The sequence below is a fragment of the Ambystoma mexicanum genome, chromosome 8 (genome assembly GCF_040938575.1).
Source record: "Ambystoma mexicanum isolate Mex_15411 chromosome 8, UKY_AmexF1_1, whole genome shotgun sequence".
Taxonomy (NCBI): domain Eukaryota; kingdom Metazoa; phylum Chordata; class Amphibia; order Caudata; family Ambystomatidae; genus Ambystoma; species Ambystoma mexicanum.
In genome coordinates this window covers 1390242547-1390259584 of record NC_090929.1, presented here as the reverse complement: position 1 = coordinate 1390259584, position 17038 = coordinate 1390242547, and the positions used below count along the sequence as shown (strand labels likewise).

The 17038-nt window shown below is 47.1% G+C and overlaps 1 protein-coding gene across 4 annotated transcripts in view; it reads left to right on the top strand.

The window, feature by feature from the left end:
• Nucleotides 1–17038, top strand: part of CUTC (cutC copper transporter) — a 435187-nt gene that overhangs the window by 398096 nt on the left and 20053 nt on the right. For all 4 annotated transcript variants that reach the window (XM_069611524.1, XM_069611523.1, XM_069611525.1 and 1 more), the window contains one exon: nt 9286–9391. In XM_069611524.1, coding sequence (XP_069467625.1) covers nt 9286–9391 — 106 coding nt within the window. The remainder of the gene's footprint in view (nt 1–9285; nt 9392–17038) is intronic.

The following is a 17038-nucleotide window of genomic DNA, read 5'->3' as shown; positions in this document are numbered from 1 at the left end:
CTGTGGGCTTCACCATTTCGGATCGGGTCTGACCCAAACCCCTCTGCCTTAGGGCAAGCTTACCCTTTTGCATCCTTCCCTGTCTGACTATGTTCTCGCTCTGGCCTCCTGTTTTTTGACCACCTCCTAATGTTCCTCTTCCACCTCCCTTTGACTTTTCACCCCCTCTGCTAACCAACTTACTCATCCACACCTTTACTCTCCAACCTCTTCCAAACTGCTGCCTTACTCTCCAACCACCTCTAAATCCCTTCCTCGCTTTCCAGCTACCCACACTGTCTTTTATAGTCCTGTAACCCGTACCCTGGTGCTCGGCATTTGGTGATGTATACACCTGTGAAAAGAAATGGACGTGGGACTGAGGTTGGCTCTCTGTAGCTGATTCACCTGTGCTTGGTTTCTGCTTTTGGGGTTGGACCAAGCCTTTACATAGCTGATCCTCCATTTTGAAAGTGACTGTCTCTTGTATAACCTCTTTTGGTCCCTGTCCGGTGTTCGCTGTTCATTATCTTATTGTGTAAAGTTTAGCATGCAACATTAATGTGTGCATCAGGCCCACGACTGTATTCGAGTGAAAAAATGTGACTTCTCGTGGAGGGCCTTGGGACTCCCATTGTGAGCAATGCATCAGTTTCCCACTTTCCTTTGATGCTGGTTTGTGCTCTCTATCTCGATGTCTGAAAACAATGATTTATACGCTACATGTTACCCTAAACTCTTCAAACGCCGCTCCTTTAAAGGGACAGTGTTAGCAAATGCCTTTGTCCTTGAACGTTTGAAAGGCTACTTGTGGAGGACAGGGGAACCTGCATATGGTAGTATTTATTCATTTTCAGCAGTTCTATTAAACCAGTGGTTCCTCTTAAAAACGGACACACAGTGTGTTCCTGTTTTACATTCTCCAGTGCAAAATATGACGCTCTTAAGGGGGACTATGTCCTAAGACCTCATATGACCGTCCCCTACCTTGAGAGAGGGCTAAGTGGGGCTGTCCAGGAGATCCTCCTCATAGGACCCCCGGCCCATGATCCGTTATCTTGGGGAGGCACCTGGCACCCTTGGTCGATTTGGTCAGGCAGGAGACTTCGTCACAGCACGTGCAGGGAACCTATCTTTCTTGGGCACCAAATCTGACTGAAGCCTTCCACCCCAAATCCTTTCTGTGTTTTGGTCCTGCGTATGTGCCTGCCTGCTTTTCAATGCTCAGTTCTTGCTGGCCTTCGGTTGTGCTCTGTGTGCATGTCCTGCTGTCTACGATGACAGAAGGTAGAATGCGTTTGAAATGTCAGTTGGGGCTAAGCTGTGTGTGAATGAGGTGGCTGGTGGGGTGTATCGTGCCCTATGTGTAATGTAATGCTTATTGATTAACTCAGACTGACCTGGAGAATAAACCCTTACATTGAATATCCTCTTGGCCTCCTGAGTCATCAATGAAGAGGTTTATCGCCAATATAATAACTTTCTAGTCTGCTTTTATTATTATTAAATTGTGGCAGGGTCACGGGTAATGCCCTGTCCAGGGGAGCCAAAGAGCCCTCTCAACCCCGGGTCAGCCACCTACCTGGACAGAGCTAAGCCTATAACAGAGGCAGTGTGCGGGAGTTGGCAACCCCTCTCAACCTGGGGCAGGTGGCCTACTAGGGCAGAGCCAAACCTAGCCCAGAGGCAGTGTGGCAGAGTTGAGAGGGGCCCCTGTTGCCGGCGCCCTAGTTAGCATAGAGTTGTGCATGTTTATTGGTGCCTCTGGCTCTGTCCCAATGCATAGCAGCCTCTGTCCTGGCCAGGTTCCTTTTTCTATTATAAACTTCAACTACTAGCCTCCACCTGAAAACCCAGAAAACTGGGATGGTTTTGTGGATCCCGGGAAGAGGCACAACATCAAGAAGAAGTGGGACTGCAAGTTCCACAATGCAATTGGGCCTGAAAGGACAGGATCCTGTCTGAAACAGGAGTAGCGGATTGGTTACCAATATAAATATTGACTGGGCTTCCCCCTTCAGAAGCTGAATAGGGACTAAACACCCACCCCAAAAACCCCTGACTGTCTATAGGGGAGCAGTGGAGCAGCAAGAGGGAAATTGGAACCAGCAGAGAGCTGCCCTGCATTAGTGAGGACCAGGGAACCCTCCCCAAAACATTTGCATGAAAAGACTTACTGGATTCAAGAGGGGAACAGCAAACAAATGACCCATGGACCTCATGGCAAAGATGGAGGGGATAGATGCTTTTTAGGGGAAATCCCGGCTTTCAAGGGGTTAACTCAGACAGTGATTAGCCCAGGGTGTCAACTAACTCGTGTAGCCAATGGGAGGCTTGTAGGCTGGCAGGGGTTGGCTATAAAAAGCCTGCAGTCAATTGAGAGTGAGAGGTGTATGGGTGACGGCAGGGAAAAGTTGCAATAGGACCAACAGACCATAAAGCAAGGTCTAGCAATTAGAGGAGGACTTTGGAGAGGCTTTGAAGTGGTTAAAGAGAGGATGGGGGGATGGGTTTGGGGTGAGAAAGGGCTACCAATTGGGCGTGAGTGGTGGAATGGTTGGAGGTAATTTTGGAGGGAGAGTAGGAGGCGGGTTGAATGTAAGTGGGAGATTGGTTGGAGGTAATTCTGGGGCGAGAGTAATAGACAGAGCGCAAAGTGAGGAAGGAAAGTAAAGGCAGGGTAATGTTGGTTGGAGTGAGATTTGGAGGGAAGTGGGTAGAATCAGAAGGGAGTTGATGGGTGGAGGCAGGAGAGAGAGAAAGAGAGAGCGAGAGCGAGAGAGAGAGAGAGAACGCGAAGAAACTGGGAATCCGAGTATAGTGAGAAGGGAGAGATCAGTTGGGGGACATTAGAGGGGGGAGTGTGGCAACACCAGGGGTCGGAGTGTAGCGAGAGAGGGACTGGTAGGAGGGTGAAGAAGAGAGGAGGCAGGCAAGTGAGGGGAAGGTTCTGTTATGGAGTCAAACAGATAAGGCTATGACCTTTAGGCCTCCCAAGTGCAGGGATAGATTAGAAAGTAGGGGTACCTTGGATGTTGTAAACCAATCTTCGAGCAAGCCATTGTGGAATATGGAACCTGGGCTAGGGAGGTGTGAGACCCTTTCAAGGTTGGGGGGGGAAGACTGCAGGGACCACCCCTAAACTAGGAACCCAAAATGCTTTGTGCACATATTTTGAGAATAAAAAGTCAAACCTAATATTTATTAGTCTTGTGACTCATTGAGCAGCTTGTCACAAAATATCAATGTGGTGCCTGAATCCATTGTTTGGATGGAAGATCCCCACCGCTGTTTAGTCACTTCTTTCTTCATCTAAAAATCAGGTCTTATGAACTAGAGTTAGCAGACTCTGGGTGGCATTCAGGTAACTGTGAGATGGGGCCACATTGGAAGGGAAGAACGTGTGGGCTTGGGTGGCACGTAACTGGTTTGAAATAGGCCTTGTTGGGTTCTTCTCTAAATCATACATACCATCTCAACTCAAAATTGTCACACACGGCACATAAAACACTGAGTCTCAAGAACGGTTCAAGGGATTTTATTAAAATGTGCGGAGCCTAGTGCTGCCCCTCTCTCTCTCGCCTCCACCTGAACCTCCTCCCTAACCCAGGCATCAATACCCCCGGTTGGTGTAAGAGCTTTTTGATCCCTACTGTCTGATATCTGCCTTGACCTAGTGATGTTCTCCCTAAAAGAAAGGCTCTCTAGCCCCCTGAGGGTCTTTCTAACATTCCCTACTCTCGTCAGAGGTTATTGTTTTAAAGGGAGATTTGACCTGCATCCACTGCTACCTTTCTCTTCTACTCTACCTGCTCCTCCCCTGTCTCCTCTCCACCAATTTCCTGTCCCTCCGCTATTCCACTCCTCACTCCTGCCTTGAACCCTTTGATTTTACCTGTTACTCCCTCCTACTACACTGATACCCCTCCTTCCTCCCACTTCTACTACAACACCTCTCCACTACTACCCTCCTATGAGTACTTCTCCTCCCCTCCTACTACCACCACTACCCTTCCTCCTACAAAACTTCCATCTTCTCCTACCACTCCTCCCCCTCAACTGCACTATTCACTCATCCTCTTTTCACTCTGTTCAAGCCTTTTTCACGCCCATGCCTTACATTGTCTTTCCTACACTGTCTTCAAACAAATCTCTTGTCCACAATTCACCGCTGTTAGGGAGTTTTGCAAAAGTCCACCAAAGGTAGGACTTCAGAAGACTCACACCTGGGGCACAGGAATCCAACTCTTAGTATAGACCTGAACCACAAAAGTATGTTGATCGTAACGGCTGAGGAGCCAGGCTTTTTTTTTAGGAGGGAGCAAGGGCTGTAGGATGATACAAGGACCTGAGAGTATACATATAGTCCAAACAAACACTGACATACTAAAAGCTATGTCCAAATATTGGTTTCTTTTACATATACAATAAGGCAAAGATAATTCTTTAGAAAGGCAAGTACTATAACACACAGTAAGCACAATATCAAAGCCAATGTAATATTCACAGCAAATAAATCACATTGTAATAACCTTTAGGATAACTGTTTCAGGTAAAAATAAAGGAAACGCAACCAACATAAAGCAGGTAAGTACTTTTCAAGACTTTTGGTTTGTGAATCCTGGAGGCATCAGACAGAGAAGACTCTGAACGTGAAGGAAGAGTCAAGAGACAATGTTTTCATGGCTAACACATGCTACATTTCCTTATGCTTGAGTTCTTGATGAAGTTTGTGTTCTCTGAGTCCAAGAACTGTTTCCATTTCTTTCTTTTGGAGTTTGAGCTTCCTATACTCCAATTAAATCCTCAGTTTCTCAACTTCCAAAATTACTTCAGGAGACTTGGCAAAGGGAGATGTAGGGGTCAGGGGGGAGAACTGGAGGTGGGCTAGTAGTTGGTACTATGATCTCCTCCAGGTCTACATCATCATCCCATTGGGAAAATGTTCACTTAAGTCAGAATATTCACCCATATCTTTACTCAAATCAATATTGGGAGTGTAGGGGTGATAGGCCTACTCACTGAACTTTGGTATTTCAACAATGATTGGATTATTTCGTATTACCTTTAAAGTTGAGGTTCTTTGCTTGAAACAGTTCTTGAGGTTTCTCTACTTTACGAGCTACAAGAACCTCTTGCTTATAGTTATTTTACAACTGATTGTTTTAGTTTACAAAGACTTGGTAAACCAGCCTCACTGGATGGTTTCTCTGGACACAGCTATCTCCAAGAGTCAGTGTATCCAACTCTACAAAATCCCACCGCTGTAACATCACTCGTTACATGGTTTTGCAAACTTCCACCAAAGGTAGAACTTCAGAAGACTGGGACAGAAGGCTCCAAATCGTAGTATAGGTGTAAACCACACAATTAAGTTGGTAACAATGCCTGAGCAGCCATGCTTATCTTAGGAGGGAGCAAGGGATGTAGGATGATACAAGGACCGGAGAGTATGGATATAGTCCAAATAAACAATGACACAATAAAAGTTATATAAAAAATATTGGTTTATTTTACATATGGACTAAGGCATAGATGATTCTTTACAAGGGTAAGTACTATAACACACAGTAAGTACAATATCAAAACCAATGAAATATTCTCAGTAAGTAAATCACTTTTGTAATAAAAGAACCTTTAGGATAACTGTTTCAGGTAAAAATTAAGGAAACGCAACCAACATAAAGCAGGTAAGTACTTTTCAAGACTTTTGGTTTGTGAATCCTGGAGGCATCAGACAGAGAAGACTCTGAACGTGAAGGAAGAGTCAAGAGACAATGTTTTCATGGCTAACACATGCTACATTTCCTTATGCTTGAGTTCTTGATGAAGTTTGTGTTCTCTGAGTCCAAGAACTGCTTCCATTTCTTTCTTTTGGAGTTTGAGCTTCCTATACTCCAATTAAATCCTCAGTTTCTCAACTTCCAAAATTACTTCAGGAGACTTGGCAAAGGGAGATGTAGGGGTCAGGGGGGAGTACTGGAGGTGGGCTAGTAGTTGGTACTATGATCTCCTCCAGGTCTACATCATCATCCCGTTGGGAAAATGTTCACCCATATCTTTACTCAAATCAATATTGGGTGTGTAGGGGTGATAGGCCTACTCACTGAACTTTGGTATTTCAACAATGATTGGATTATTTCGTATTACCTTTAAAGTTGAGGTTCTTTGCTTGAAACAGTTCTTGAGGTTTCTCTACTTTACGAGCTACAAGAACCTCTTGCTTGTAGTTATTTTACAACTGATTGTTTAAGTTTACAAAGACTTGGTAAACCAGCCTCACTGGATGGTTTCTCTGGACACAGCTATCTCCAAGAGTCAGTGTATCCAACTCTACAAAATCCCACCGCTGTAACACCACTCGTTACATGGTTTTGCAAACTTCCACCAAAGGTAGAACTTCAGAAGACTGGGACAGAAGGCTCCAAATCGTAGTATAGGTGTAAACCACACAATTAAGTTGGTAACAATGGCTGAGCAGCCATGCTTATCTTAGGAGGGAGCAAGGGATGTAGGATGATACAAGGACCGGAGAGTATAGATATAGTCCAAATAAACAATGACACAATAAAAGTTATATAAAAAATATTGGTTTATTTTACATATAGACTAAGGCAAAGATGATTCTTTACAAGGGTAAGTACTATAACACACAGTAAGTACAATATCAAAACCAATGAAATATTCACAGTAAGTAAATCACTTTTGTAATAAAAGAACCTTTAGGATAACTGTTTCAGGTAAGAATAAATGAAACACAACCAACATAAAGCAGGTACGTATTTTTCAAGATTTGTAATACTTTTTCAGTGGCTTTAGGCTTTAGAAATCCATCCCTATCTAGTTATGAAGTTCCCAGAGTTGGATTAGAGGGCAGAACAAGCAAGGCATAAGCTGTAGAAAGTCAGGAGTTCCAAAGGAAGCCTCTGCTAACAAGTAAGTAAAACTTCACAATAGGTGCAGGTCCCAGGGTATTGGCAAGTTGCAGCCAGAGAAGGTCACAGCACGTGCAGATCGTCTCAAGACTTATTGGTCCCACCAGTCCAAGTGAAGGAGTTGTCCGCTTTGGAGCTCCTCTTTCCCATGGAAGACCGGTCAGGACAGCAGCAGTCACTTAGCGGGCTCTGGCAGTCCCTAGAAGTTGCTTCAGCCATCTCTGGCCATCTTTTTCATCAGGATTCTTTGTTCCAGTAGTTGTCTCTCCCTTCAGCTTCAGCATCCATGCCTCTTATGCAGGAACCCAGCCAATAAGCACCCATGCACCATTCAAGCTATGGGTCCCAGTTGGAACTGTTTCCAGGCAGGCACATCTGAAGACAAAGAACAGCGGGGTTTCGGGGTACTCCCTTGTTTCCTGTCCTCACAGACACACTGGCACCTTGGCAGGCTTTCCCATGGAAACCCTCCGAAGACAAATGTCAAAAACCTCTGCCACCCTGCATGGCAGAAGAAGGATCAAGAAAGGATGAGCCATCTTGAATTGACCAAAAAAGAATAATGTCACCATTTTGGGGCATGGGTAACCCTTCTGTGTGATACCGCGGCTGTGAGCACAGCCTGTGAGTAAAAATTGCACAAAGGTCGGTAGGATATAACCAGTGCCACCAGCCATTTAGATTAGCTTGTCGCTGTATCCAAGAAGTTACAGGAGTAGTGAGAAATGGGATACAGTGGCTGAGCACTCCACATAAAGTGGGATGTGCTAATATCACAAAAGAAAAAATAGGAACGATACAAAATATCCCCCTGCCCTTGGGAAGATATATGCTGCAAACATCAGTGACGGATGCCACAAAACTTGGAGGAAAGCATGACTCTAGGAAAAATGTATAAAAAGAAATATAAAAGTTCCCATAGAGTAAAATAATGGCTCTGTCATTTCATCGACAGGAATTTCTTTGTGGTAATTTACTACGACGTAATTCCTTTTGAAATTTTACATCAAATTTCTTTTTAAAATGTTGGGGGACTCTCTCATCCTCACCTTCCCCTTCATTGCTACCCTTCCCCAAAACCCCCCCTACATCTTTTTTCCCCCTTAAACCTTAAATATCCATATTTTTCGATGTAATTTCAAAGGAATTACTTCATCGTAAATTTCCACAAAGTAATTCCTGCCTATGAATAAACAGTATATCAAAAGAATGAGTGAGTGTGGAAACGATTTCCACTCACTCAGGAGAACTGACCAAAAATCCTGTAGTCCAGCAAAAAGTGTTGGAGGACTCGCATGTGAAGAGGATTTCACATAACAAATTAAAATGTACCTAACAGCTGCTCCCTCTTTCATCCTGCTGGTCTTTTGGTCATCCTCCTCCTTCTCCTCCTCCTCCGGCCTCACCCAACTCGTCCACACTTCCTGTCCCCAACTTATATATCCTTCTCTTTCTGAAGGTTGGTGGTCAATGTCCCTGTGTATGTGTCAGAAAAGTTTTAAAAGTGGCTATTCGCTCAGCCCACTTTCTCCTTGCGGGCTAGCTGGATAGGTTGCTGGAGGATGGAGTACAAAGTTTGTTTTTAAGGCTGCATCATGTGGGACCCTGCAGCAAAGTCTGGGGACGTTCGCTTTCCAAGTCCATGGTGGTCTGGCCGATATCTAGGATTACTGCTAAGCTCTTTTTTTGTCCCCGTTTATTCTGCGGCCTCTCTGGGCTGCTCTACTGCTGCTCCGTGTCACGCAGTGGCTGGATCTGGTATCCCTTTTTCTCTTGCTGTTAGACCACAGTGATTGGGTCTCTGCAGAGTGGGAGTCTTGTTCTTGCACGTAGCCGTATCTGATCTTTCTGACTTTCCTCTTCAGTTTTTGGTGTTTGCTGGTTGCTCTTCTCTTTCTCAGGAAAGAGAAGGCTGTTGAGCATATGTACTAAGAAGCAAGGCTGGAGATATGGTTCTGCACAGAAACAAACGGGCATAAGGGGACGACAACAGGAATTGCATTCCTCTCTGCTGCCACCGTCCTCCTCAGGTAGGACTGGCTCTGGCAACAAGCCTGGCAGGCTTCCCACCCCCGGCTGAGAGGGCTTTCTTCTCCCTTTTTGACAAGGCCCAATTATTGGCCTTCTCAAAACGTGCTTATTGTTTTTGAAGTCATACTTTCTTTCATTTATATATTGAGAAATGTTAGGACAGAAGATTGTGTAACTTCTCATCTATGATTGCCTTGTGTTCTGTTTTATGACACCTACTAATTCAGTAGAATGATCGGCTACTCCTTTCACATAAAAAGTGATTTAAATAATGTTGGAGAAGTAACCTGGTAATTGTGGTGTCAAGTAATGATGCTTTCAGTTCTTTCTTTTTATCCAGGGGGTGGCATCACAGAGAGAAATCTTCAGCGAATACTTGAAGGTTCCGGAGTTCAGGAATTCCACTGCTCTGCCCGCTCAGCTAGAGAATCTGGGATGAAATTCAGGTAGATCGGCTTCTGCTATGATGTTTACATGCATGAAATAAAGGGTTTGGTTAAACGTTTATATTTTTATTATTAGTACATTTTTATATTCCACCCTAATGGTAAACGTTAAGCGTTCATATAAATGTAATGAGAAATGGAATTTAAGAGATTGTATGTCTCAGTGGTTAAGACTTATTTATGATCTTTTACCTCTCAGTGTCTCATTTAAATCTAAAGTAAATACTAGCCTATCACAGTGTGCACTTTCATTGTAAATTTGTTACTGAATATTGGACTGTCATTGACCATAAAGTGCAGAGCAGTTGTTCCTAGAGCCATAATTTAAATGAGGCAAGATTACTGTAATGAGACACCTGCTAATGTTTGTGGCAACACCTTTTGCTTGTTCAGGACATAACTGCAAGGATATTTGGTCCAATGATAAAAGCGGACTATGATATGATGTGGTAAGTCATTTATAATGTGCCTGTACACAAGTGTTTCTAGGCGCGATTGAATATATCATGCTTCCCCTGGAGAGAGTGTGTAGGACCCTTGCCACCAGTGGAACCATCTCCGAAAAAGAATATGGAATTACGTACGCTGCCCTAGGGCAGGCTTTAACATTAATGGCCCACAAACCCGAGTCTTTGAAGGCTCTACCAAAAGGTTAGAAGGATTGCCTTAGCCAGGGCTTGGACCGTTAATGTCAAAGCCTGCCCCAGAATTGGTACTTAACTGTATTAGCCAAACAAAATGTCTGCCTTGGAATTGGTAATAGGATATTATCCCTTTACTAATTATTGGACCTCGAAGCGGGCCGGGTGGCCAGGATGCAGCGCAATAGAAAACAGGTGGAAGATGCGGGAGTCTAGTGGGGTTTAGCAGACTCTGAGGTGGTGGTGGGAGTACGCAGCCTGGGACACCACTTGAAACATAGAGAAATAATGGCCCATGGAAGAGGCAAAGGAGGCCAGATTGGAATGCGAGTGTTCACTACCAGATTATATCTGATTCCAGGTATCATGATGGGAAAAATGCGCGTCTATCGGGTGCTAATAGGTGTTCTTGCTATCCAACAATAAGGATTCCCAAAAGTTGTTTGTTTACTGAGAGTGTTTACGTTTTTTAAGCTATTGTGGTGATTTACTTGATGATCTGTTTAAGAAAAAGCAGCAATGGGGCTGGGGTTGCCGTGGGGTTCATGGGCGAGCCGGCAAACATGATGCCTGCATTCTGAATTATGTCCACCGGGAGCATCCAGTCCCTGCTAAAGGAATAGTGTCACCGAAGACATCCATCCACGGTGCAGAGAGCGGCTAAGGGGCGAGCATGGAGGTGCCGGTTCTATGCACTCGATTCTCTGCGCCTAATTGGCGTGCACGTGATCATGGGGCTCAGAGGTCACTGACAGGTACTTCTGAGCATGCCCTCCGCTAATGAGGCTGCTGGGCTAGATGAGTGCTCTTGATGCCTGGGCAAGTGATCGACAGCTGTACCCACAGTGCCAGAGCCAGGTGCTCTAGGGTGAGGCACAGCTCATTCTCCAGCATTGGATCTTTCATGGATTCACATGCTTAGAATATTCCTCGTCGTCAGACTGGGAACCCTCGGTACACTTATAAAACCGTTTTTCCATAGGAAAACTTCAACACTTTTGTGTCCTATCTACGTCGTTCTTGGGCTGCTCACGCATGCCCCAGTAGGACGTAGCGGTATAAATGCCATCCCCCCGCGGCTCCCTTCAGATTTCAACTGTCTTCCAAAGTAGTGGGATCACCTTGTGTCATCTACTAATTTGTCAAGGTTGTTCGTTGTGTTTTTTCCTGATGTCTGGAAAAGCTCTGTTCCGCCCGTGCGCTACATGCGGGCTGAAGAAAGTGTATGAGGGGGATGGACATATGGACTGCATATATTGTCTACACCCTCACCACTCGGCAGACAAGTGCGACAAATGTAAGGGCTTCTCACAAAAGACTCTTAAAGACCGGAGTCGGCGGTTGATGGCCTGGTTGAGCGATGGCGCGGGTGCGTACCTGCCTTCGGAGGTAGGCTCCACGCACAGCGTGGCCTCGGCATCAAAATCCTTAGGGGTCCCCCACCGTTCAGCATCGGCTGAACCCCCGGTGAAGAAACCACGCCCTGCCTAGAAGGGGTCTTCGGGAAACCATTCTGCAAGGGAATCTTCACTGAAGAAAACCTCATCATCATCATCGTCAAAAAAGGAGAGAAAGGAGAAGTCGAGATCCTCCTCAGGTGATCACCATAGATCATCCTCGAGTCGAGAGTCTGAGAAACACAGGTCAAGTTCAAAAAAGGCTGGAACGCCTCAGGGAGCTGCGCAGATACCACCATCATCGATGGGAGGGCGATCGTCGACTCCCTCACTACCAATGATGCAGTTGGTTTCGTCTATTGTTATGCCGCAGGTGGTGGCTACGACGACGGCTGGGCCAACTTTAACCTCGTCGACGGAGATCCCGCAGGAGGCCTGGCGACTGGAGGCATTCGACCCGGTTTTACCGGAATCCTTGCTGCAACTCGGAGGCGGCCTTGTCTGTATCCTCTGTGGACCAGGAGTGTGAGAGGATAGCTGGGCCTACAGAGCTCGGGTTATAAGGGGTTAACAAGCTGACTCTTTCCAGCGGGACAAATATCCCAGTTACAACCCCTCTTCTTAACCCGCAGTCTGTTCTATCACTGGAAGTTCTATCCACGTTGCAGACCTTGTTAAAGAAATTGGACGAGAAATTACCTCAAGTGGCAGCTCCGACCATATCGACCGTCGACGAACCTGGGCCTTCCCGTCGGCCAGCTCCGACAGTGTTGACGGCAATACCGGCACGTGAGGACCTCACAGGTGCGTGCCTGGAGGAAGGAGAGCTGCTGGACTCAGACTCAGACAGAAGGTCCTTATTGGATATTTCGTTATCCCCCTCTAGGGATCCAACCTGGGAGTCGGAGGCAGAATTCGAAGCCCCACAGAGCCCAGCTCAGCCGTCTCCCCCGGACGACATTTGGTCGTTCCATGCCATGATGAGCAAAGCATGTACCGAATTCGGATTGGCTCAAGAGGAAGAGAAAAAAGACTGTTTTCTATTCGACCACACGGGGAAAAGGAGGAGGTCGGTGTTCTCAGTACCCATCCTGGATCATCTGTGGCAGGAGGGTTTACAGACGATGCGTCATCCTTTCTCGGAGCCCGCAATAAAAGGTAGGCTAGAGAAGAAATTTAAGGCTCCAGAATCCACCCCCAAATGTCTATCCTCCCAACCAGCCCCAGAGTCGGTGGTGTCAGTGGCTGCGGCGAGAAAAGCAAGGTCCCAGCACAAATGCACGACTCCTCTGGAGAACGAGGCCAGGAGACAAGATGCCTTTGGCAAGAAGGTGTTGTCGGTGGGTGCAACTACAGTGAAGGCGGCCAACTCTCTGGCTGTAATGGCCAGGTATGATAGAGAGATGTGGCACCGGTTGGCACCCATACTAGAACATCTCCCAGAAGAACACTGGAAAGCAGCGATGTTGCTCGTCCGAGAGGGTGAAGAGGTCTCAAATCATTCTATAAATATTGCTGTGGACCTAGCAGAATCAGGATTTAAGCAAATCAACAACGGGGTGGTTCTACGGAGACAAGCGTGGCTTAAACGCACCAACTTTAGACTTGAGGTGCAATACAAGTTGCTGGATATGCCCTTTGAGGGAGACCTTCTGTTCGGCAAAAAGGTGGATGAGGCCTTAAAGGGCATGAAGGAGGACTCTGACACGGCGCGTTCTTTGGGTGCCCGCCAGAGTGGAAGGAATTTTTGTTCTTTTCGCCCCTTTAGGGGAGCATCAGGGAACTCCCGATTCTCAACATCAAGGGACAGATCTTTCAATAGGCCGGCATACTCCTCGCAGGGCGATAGACAGGCTTCTCAAGCCGCGAAACGACGCCGAGACTACCAGACCACCAGGAAGAGGATGGGCTACTCGTCATCGAAAGATAAGCAGGCCAAAGACCAGCAATGACGGGCATCAGAACGTCCTGGGAGGCAGGGTATCGCATTGTGTCGACGAATGGGAGCAAATAACCACGGATCAGTGGGTGCTGGACACTGTAAGGTTTGGACATTCCCTGCAATTCAAAAGCAACCCTCTGCATGTTCCACCAGCGTTTTTGGCTCAACCCCACCTAAGCGTGTTGCAACAGGAGGTGGTGCTTATGCTACAAAAAGGGGCTATAGAATTGGTTCCTGCATCGCAGAGGGGTCAAGGTGTTTATTCCCGATACTTCGTAGTGAAAAAGCCAAATCCCATTCTCGACCTTCGCGACCTCAACAAAGCGTTGAAAAGCCTAACATTCAAGATGCTCACACTCCAGGAAGTGATCCGGTCTGTCCAAGAAGGGGATCTTCTGGTGTCGCTGGATCTTCAAGACGCGTACTTCCACATACCAATGCGTCGACGACACAGAAAGTTCCTAAGATTTGTGGTAGGACGGACTCACTACCAGTTCACAGTGCTTCCTTTTGGACTAAAATCCTCCCCCAGGACGTTCACGAAATGTTTAGCTCCAGTTGCAGCATGGTTGAGAAAGCAAGGCCATCACGTGTACCCGTATCTCGACGACTGGTTGGTGAGGGGATCCTCCCCTATGGCAACTCAAACAAGTTTACAAGCCATCATGCAACTTTTATGACGGCTGGGATTTGCAGTAAACTTCGAGAAGTCTTTGTTGACTCCGTCGAGAAGCTTAGTTTTCTTAGGTGCGCAGTTCAAAACGCAGTCAGGGTTGGTGAGGCCATCCGTCGACAGAATCCACAGACTCAATCAGCTAGCAAGTCAGTGGAGGATCAGTACCAAAGTATCGGTGAGGAGATATATGTCGATACTGGGCGCTATGGTGTCGTGCATTCCTCTGGTGAACAACTGCCACCTTTTCATGAGGCCAATTCAAGAGTTCTTGGCGGACCGGTGGACCCAGACCAAGGACTCTGGTCGGACAAACTGGTCGTCGATGACGACGACGAGCTCCTACCAGCTCTTCAATGGTGGCAGAGCTTTCAGAATCTATCCAGGGGGGTACCCCTGCAGGAACCGGAATTTCGCATGGCCATAGTGACGGACGCGTCGCTGACGGGTTGGGCAGCACATATGGGCACTCTCCAAACGCAAGGTCGATGGTCTCCGAAGGAATCGCTCCTGCACATGAACGTACTGGAGTTGAGGGCAGTGCGCTGGGCCCTAAAATCTTTCCTACCACACATAAAAGGCTCGGTAGTGAGAATATTGACAGACAACACGACAGCAATGTTTTACTTGAGAAAACATGGAGGCACTCGGTCCAGAACCCTTTCCACCGAGGCTCAGAAAGTATGGCAATGGGCTCTGAAGCACGATATAACCATCGTAGCTCACCATCTCCCTGGAGTAAGGAACGAGCAAGCGGACTCCCTCAGCAGGAAAATGGACCAAATACACGAATGGGAGATACAGTCTTCAGTTATCAAAGATCTTCAAGAAGTGGGGGCAACCTCCTCTGGATCTCTTTGCAACAAAGGAGAACAAGAAATCCGAACTGTACGCCAGCAGGTGGCCACAGAGCAGAGGGGCTCGCTGGGAGAGGCGTTCTCCTTCCCGTGGACGGACAAGTTTCTCTATGCCTTTCCCCCGTTTCCTCTCATACGGAGAACCCTGCAATGGATTCGCAGATGCAGGTGTCGAGTCAGCCTAGTGGCTCCGTATTGGCCGAGATAGGCGAGGTTTTCCGACCTGCTTCAACTGTCAATAGAGCAGCCGATAACATTTCAGAAAGCCCCGAACCTCCTGTCACGGGACAAAGGGACAGTGTGGCATCACGACCCGGACAGTCTCAACCTCACAGCTTGGCTCCTGACTTTCCAGAGTTTGGTAGCCTGATTATTTCATCAGATTTCCGGAGAATCCTGCAGGCTGCACAGGCTCCTTCCACGAACACGTCGTATCCATGCAAGTGGAAGAGATTCTGTGTGTGGTGTCAAAGTCAGCCGGGATTGCACCCCCTGAATATAACTCCAGAACAGCTTCTCCCATATCTGCTGCATTTGGCGGAGAGCGGATTGTCTTTTTCGTCGATAAAGGTACACCTGGCGGCCATTTCAAGGTTCACGAGGAAAAGGCAGTCGTCTCCCTTGTTTAGTGATAGGCTGATAAAGCATTTCATGAGGTGTCTATTCCGTACATTCCCGCCGATTAAGCACTTTCCACCGACATGGAGTCTTAACTTGGTGTTAGCGGGGCTAATGAAAGCTCCCTTTGAACCGATGGCTTCCTCGTCTATGAAGTTCTTATTGTGGAAGTTGGCTTTTCTAATAGCTATTACGTCAGCTCGACAGCTCTCCGAGATACAAGCATTGGTCATAGATCCGCCGTAATTGAGGTTCTTTAAGGACAAAGTGGTGCTGTCGACTAATCCTCATTTTATTCCAAATGTTCCTACTGTTTATCATAAACATTCGTCAATTGTTCTACCTACCTTTTTCGCAACTCCTTCATCGGCTGCGGAAAAGGCCCTCCATACTTTGGCCGTGAAGAGAGCTCTGAAATTCTACCTTCATCGGTCTCAGCAAATCAGGACTACGCAGCAACTGTTTGTGGCTTATGGTCTGTCGACGAGAGGAAAGGCAATCTCAAAACAAGGACTAGCTAGATGGGTCTCGTCAATGATTGCTTTTTGTCACTCCAAGGTGGGTAAACCGCTAGAAGGTTGTCCGAGAGCTCATTCTACGAGATCAACTTCGTTCTCTGCGGCGCTGTGGGCAGGGATTCCGCTGACAGACATTTGCCAAGCGGCGACACGTTTACCCGCCATTACTGCCTTGAACGGCAACATGCGGACGATGTGCAGATGGGAAGAGCAGTCTTGCGCCATCTGTTTCAGTGAGGTAAGCCCCGTCCAGGGTAATGACCATATATATATATATATTTCTGAGGCTTGTGGAATCTGCTTAGATCACATGCTGTGCATAGGCCGACATCTAGTGGAAGCTGCAGAGTATTACAGTTTGTTTTTCGAAACTCGAAAATGGGCGTCGACACAGGGCGTGCCAGTAATACTATCCCTAGTGCGACGTCCACTGTACCCAAGATGCCTCACGCGTCTAGGATCCTCAGATTGTTTTTTTCCGCCATACTGGTCGGAAGCATTTTGCGGAGTCCCCTGGCCTTAGCCATACTTTTGCTAAAATATCGATTAATTTACATCCTTTCCCCATCCCAACGTCGAACTTTGACACTCAACGCCGGCTTGGAGAAGAATTCGACCGTCGGCTGCTGCACGATGGATTTGGCCCTCGGAAGGCCTCTGGCCTCGGCCCGGGCCTTGGAAGGCCTCTGGCCTCGGCCCTGCAAGTAAGGAGAGTGGGGGGTTGGACATACTCTACACTCTTGGTATATAGGTACACCTTATACATTTCCTACACTTACCAGCCCACTGCCTCAAGGTGTGAATGGAGGGTACCCCTTTTCAATTCTGCCCCAAGTGCAATCCCAAATACCCTTGGGTCGACAGGCACGCCACGTGCAATCTCTGCTTGCCGAGGGACCACCCCGAGGCGAACTGCAGAGCGTGTAGTAGGTTTAAACCTAAGACACTTAAGGACCGTTCGACGAAGCGTTGGGCCCACCACGCCAGGCAGGCGGCCATGG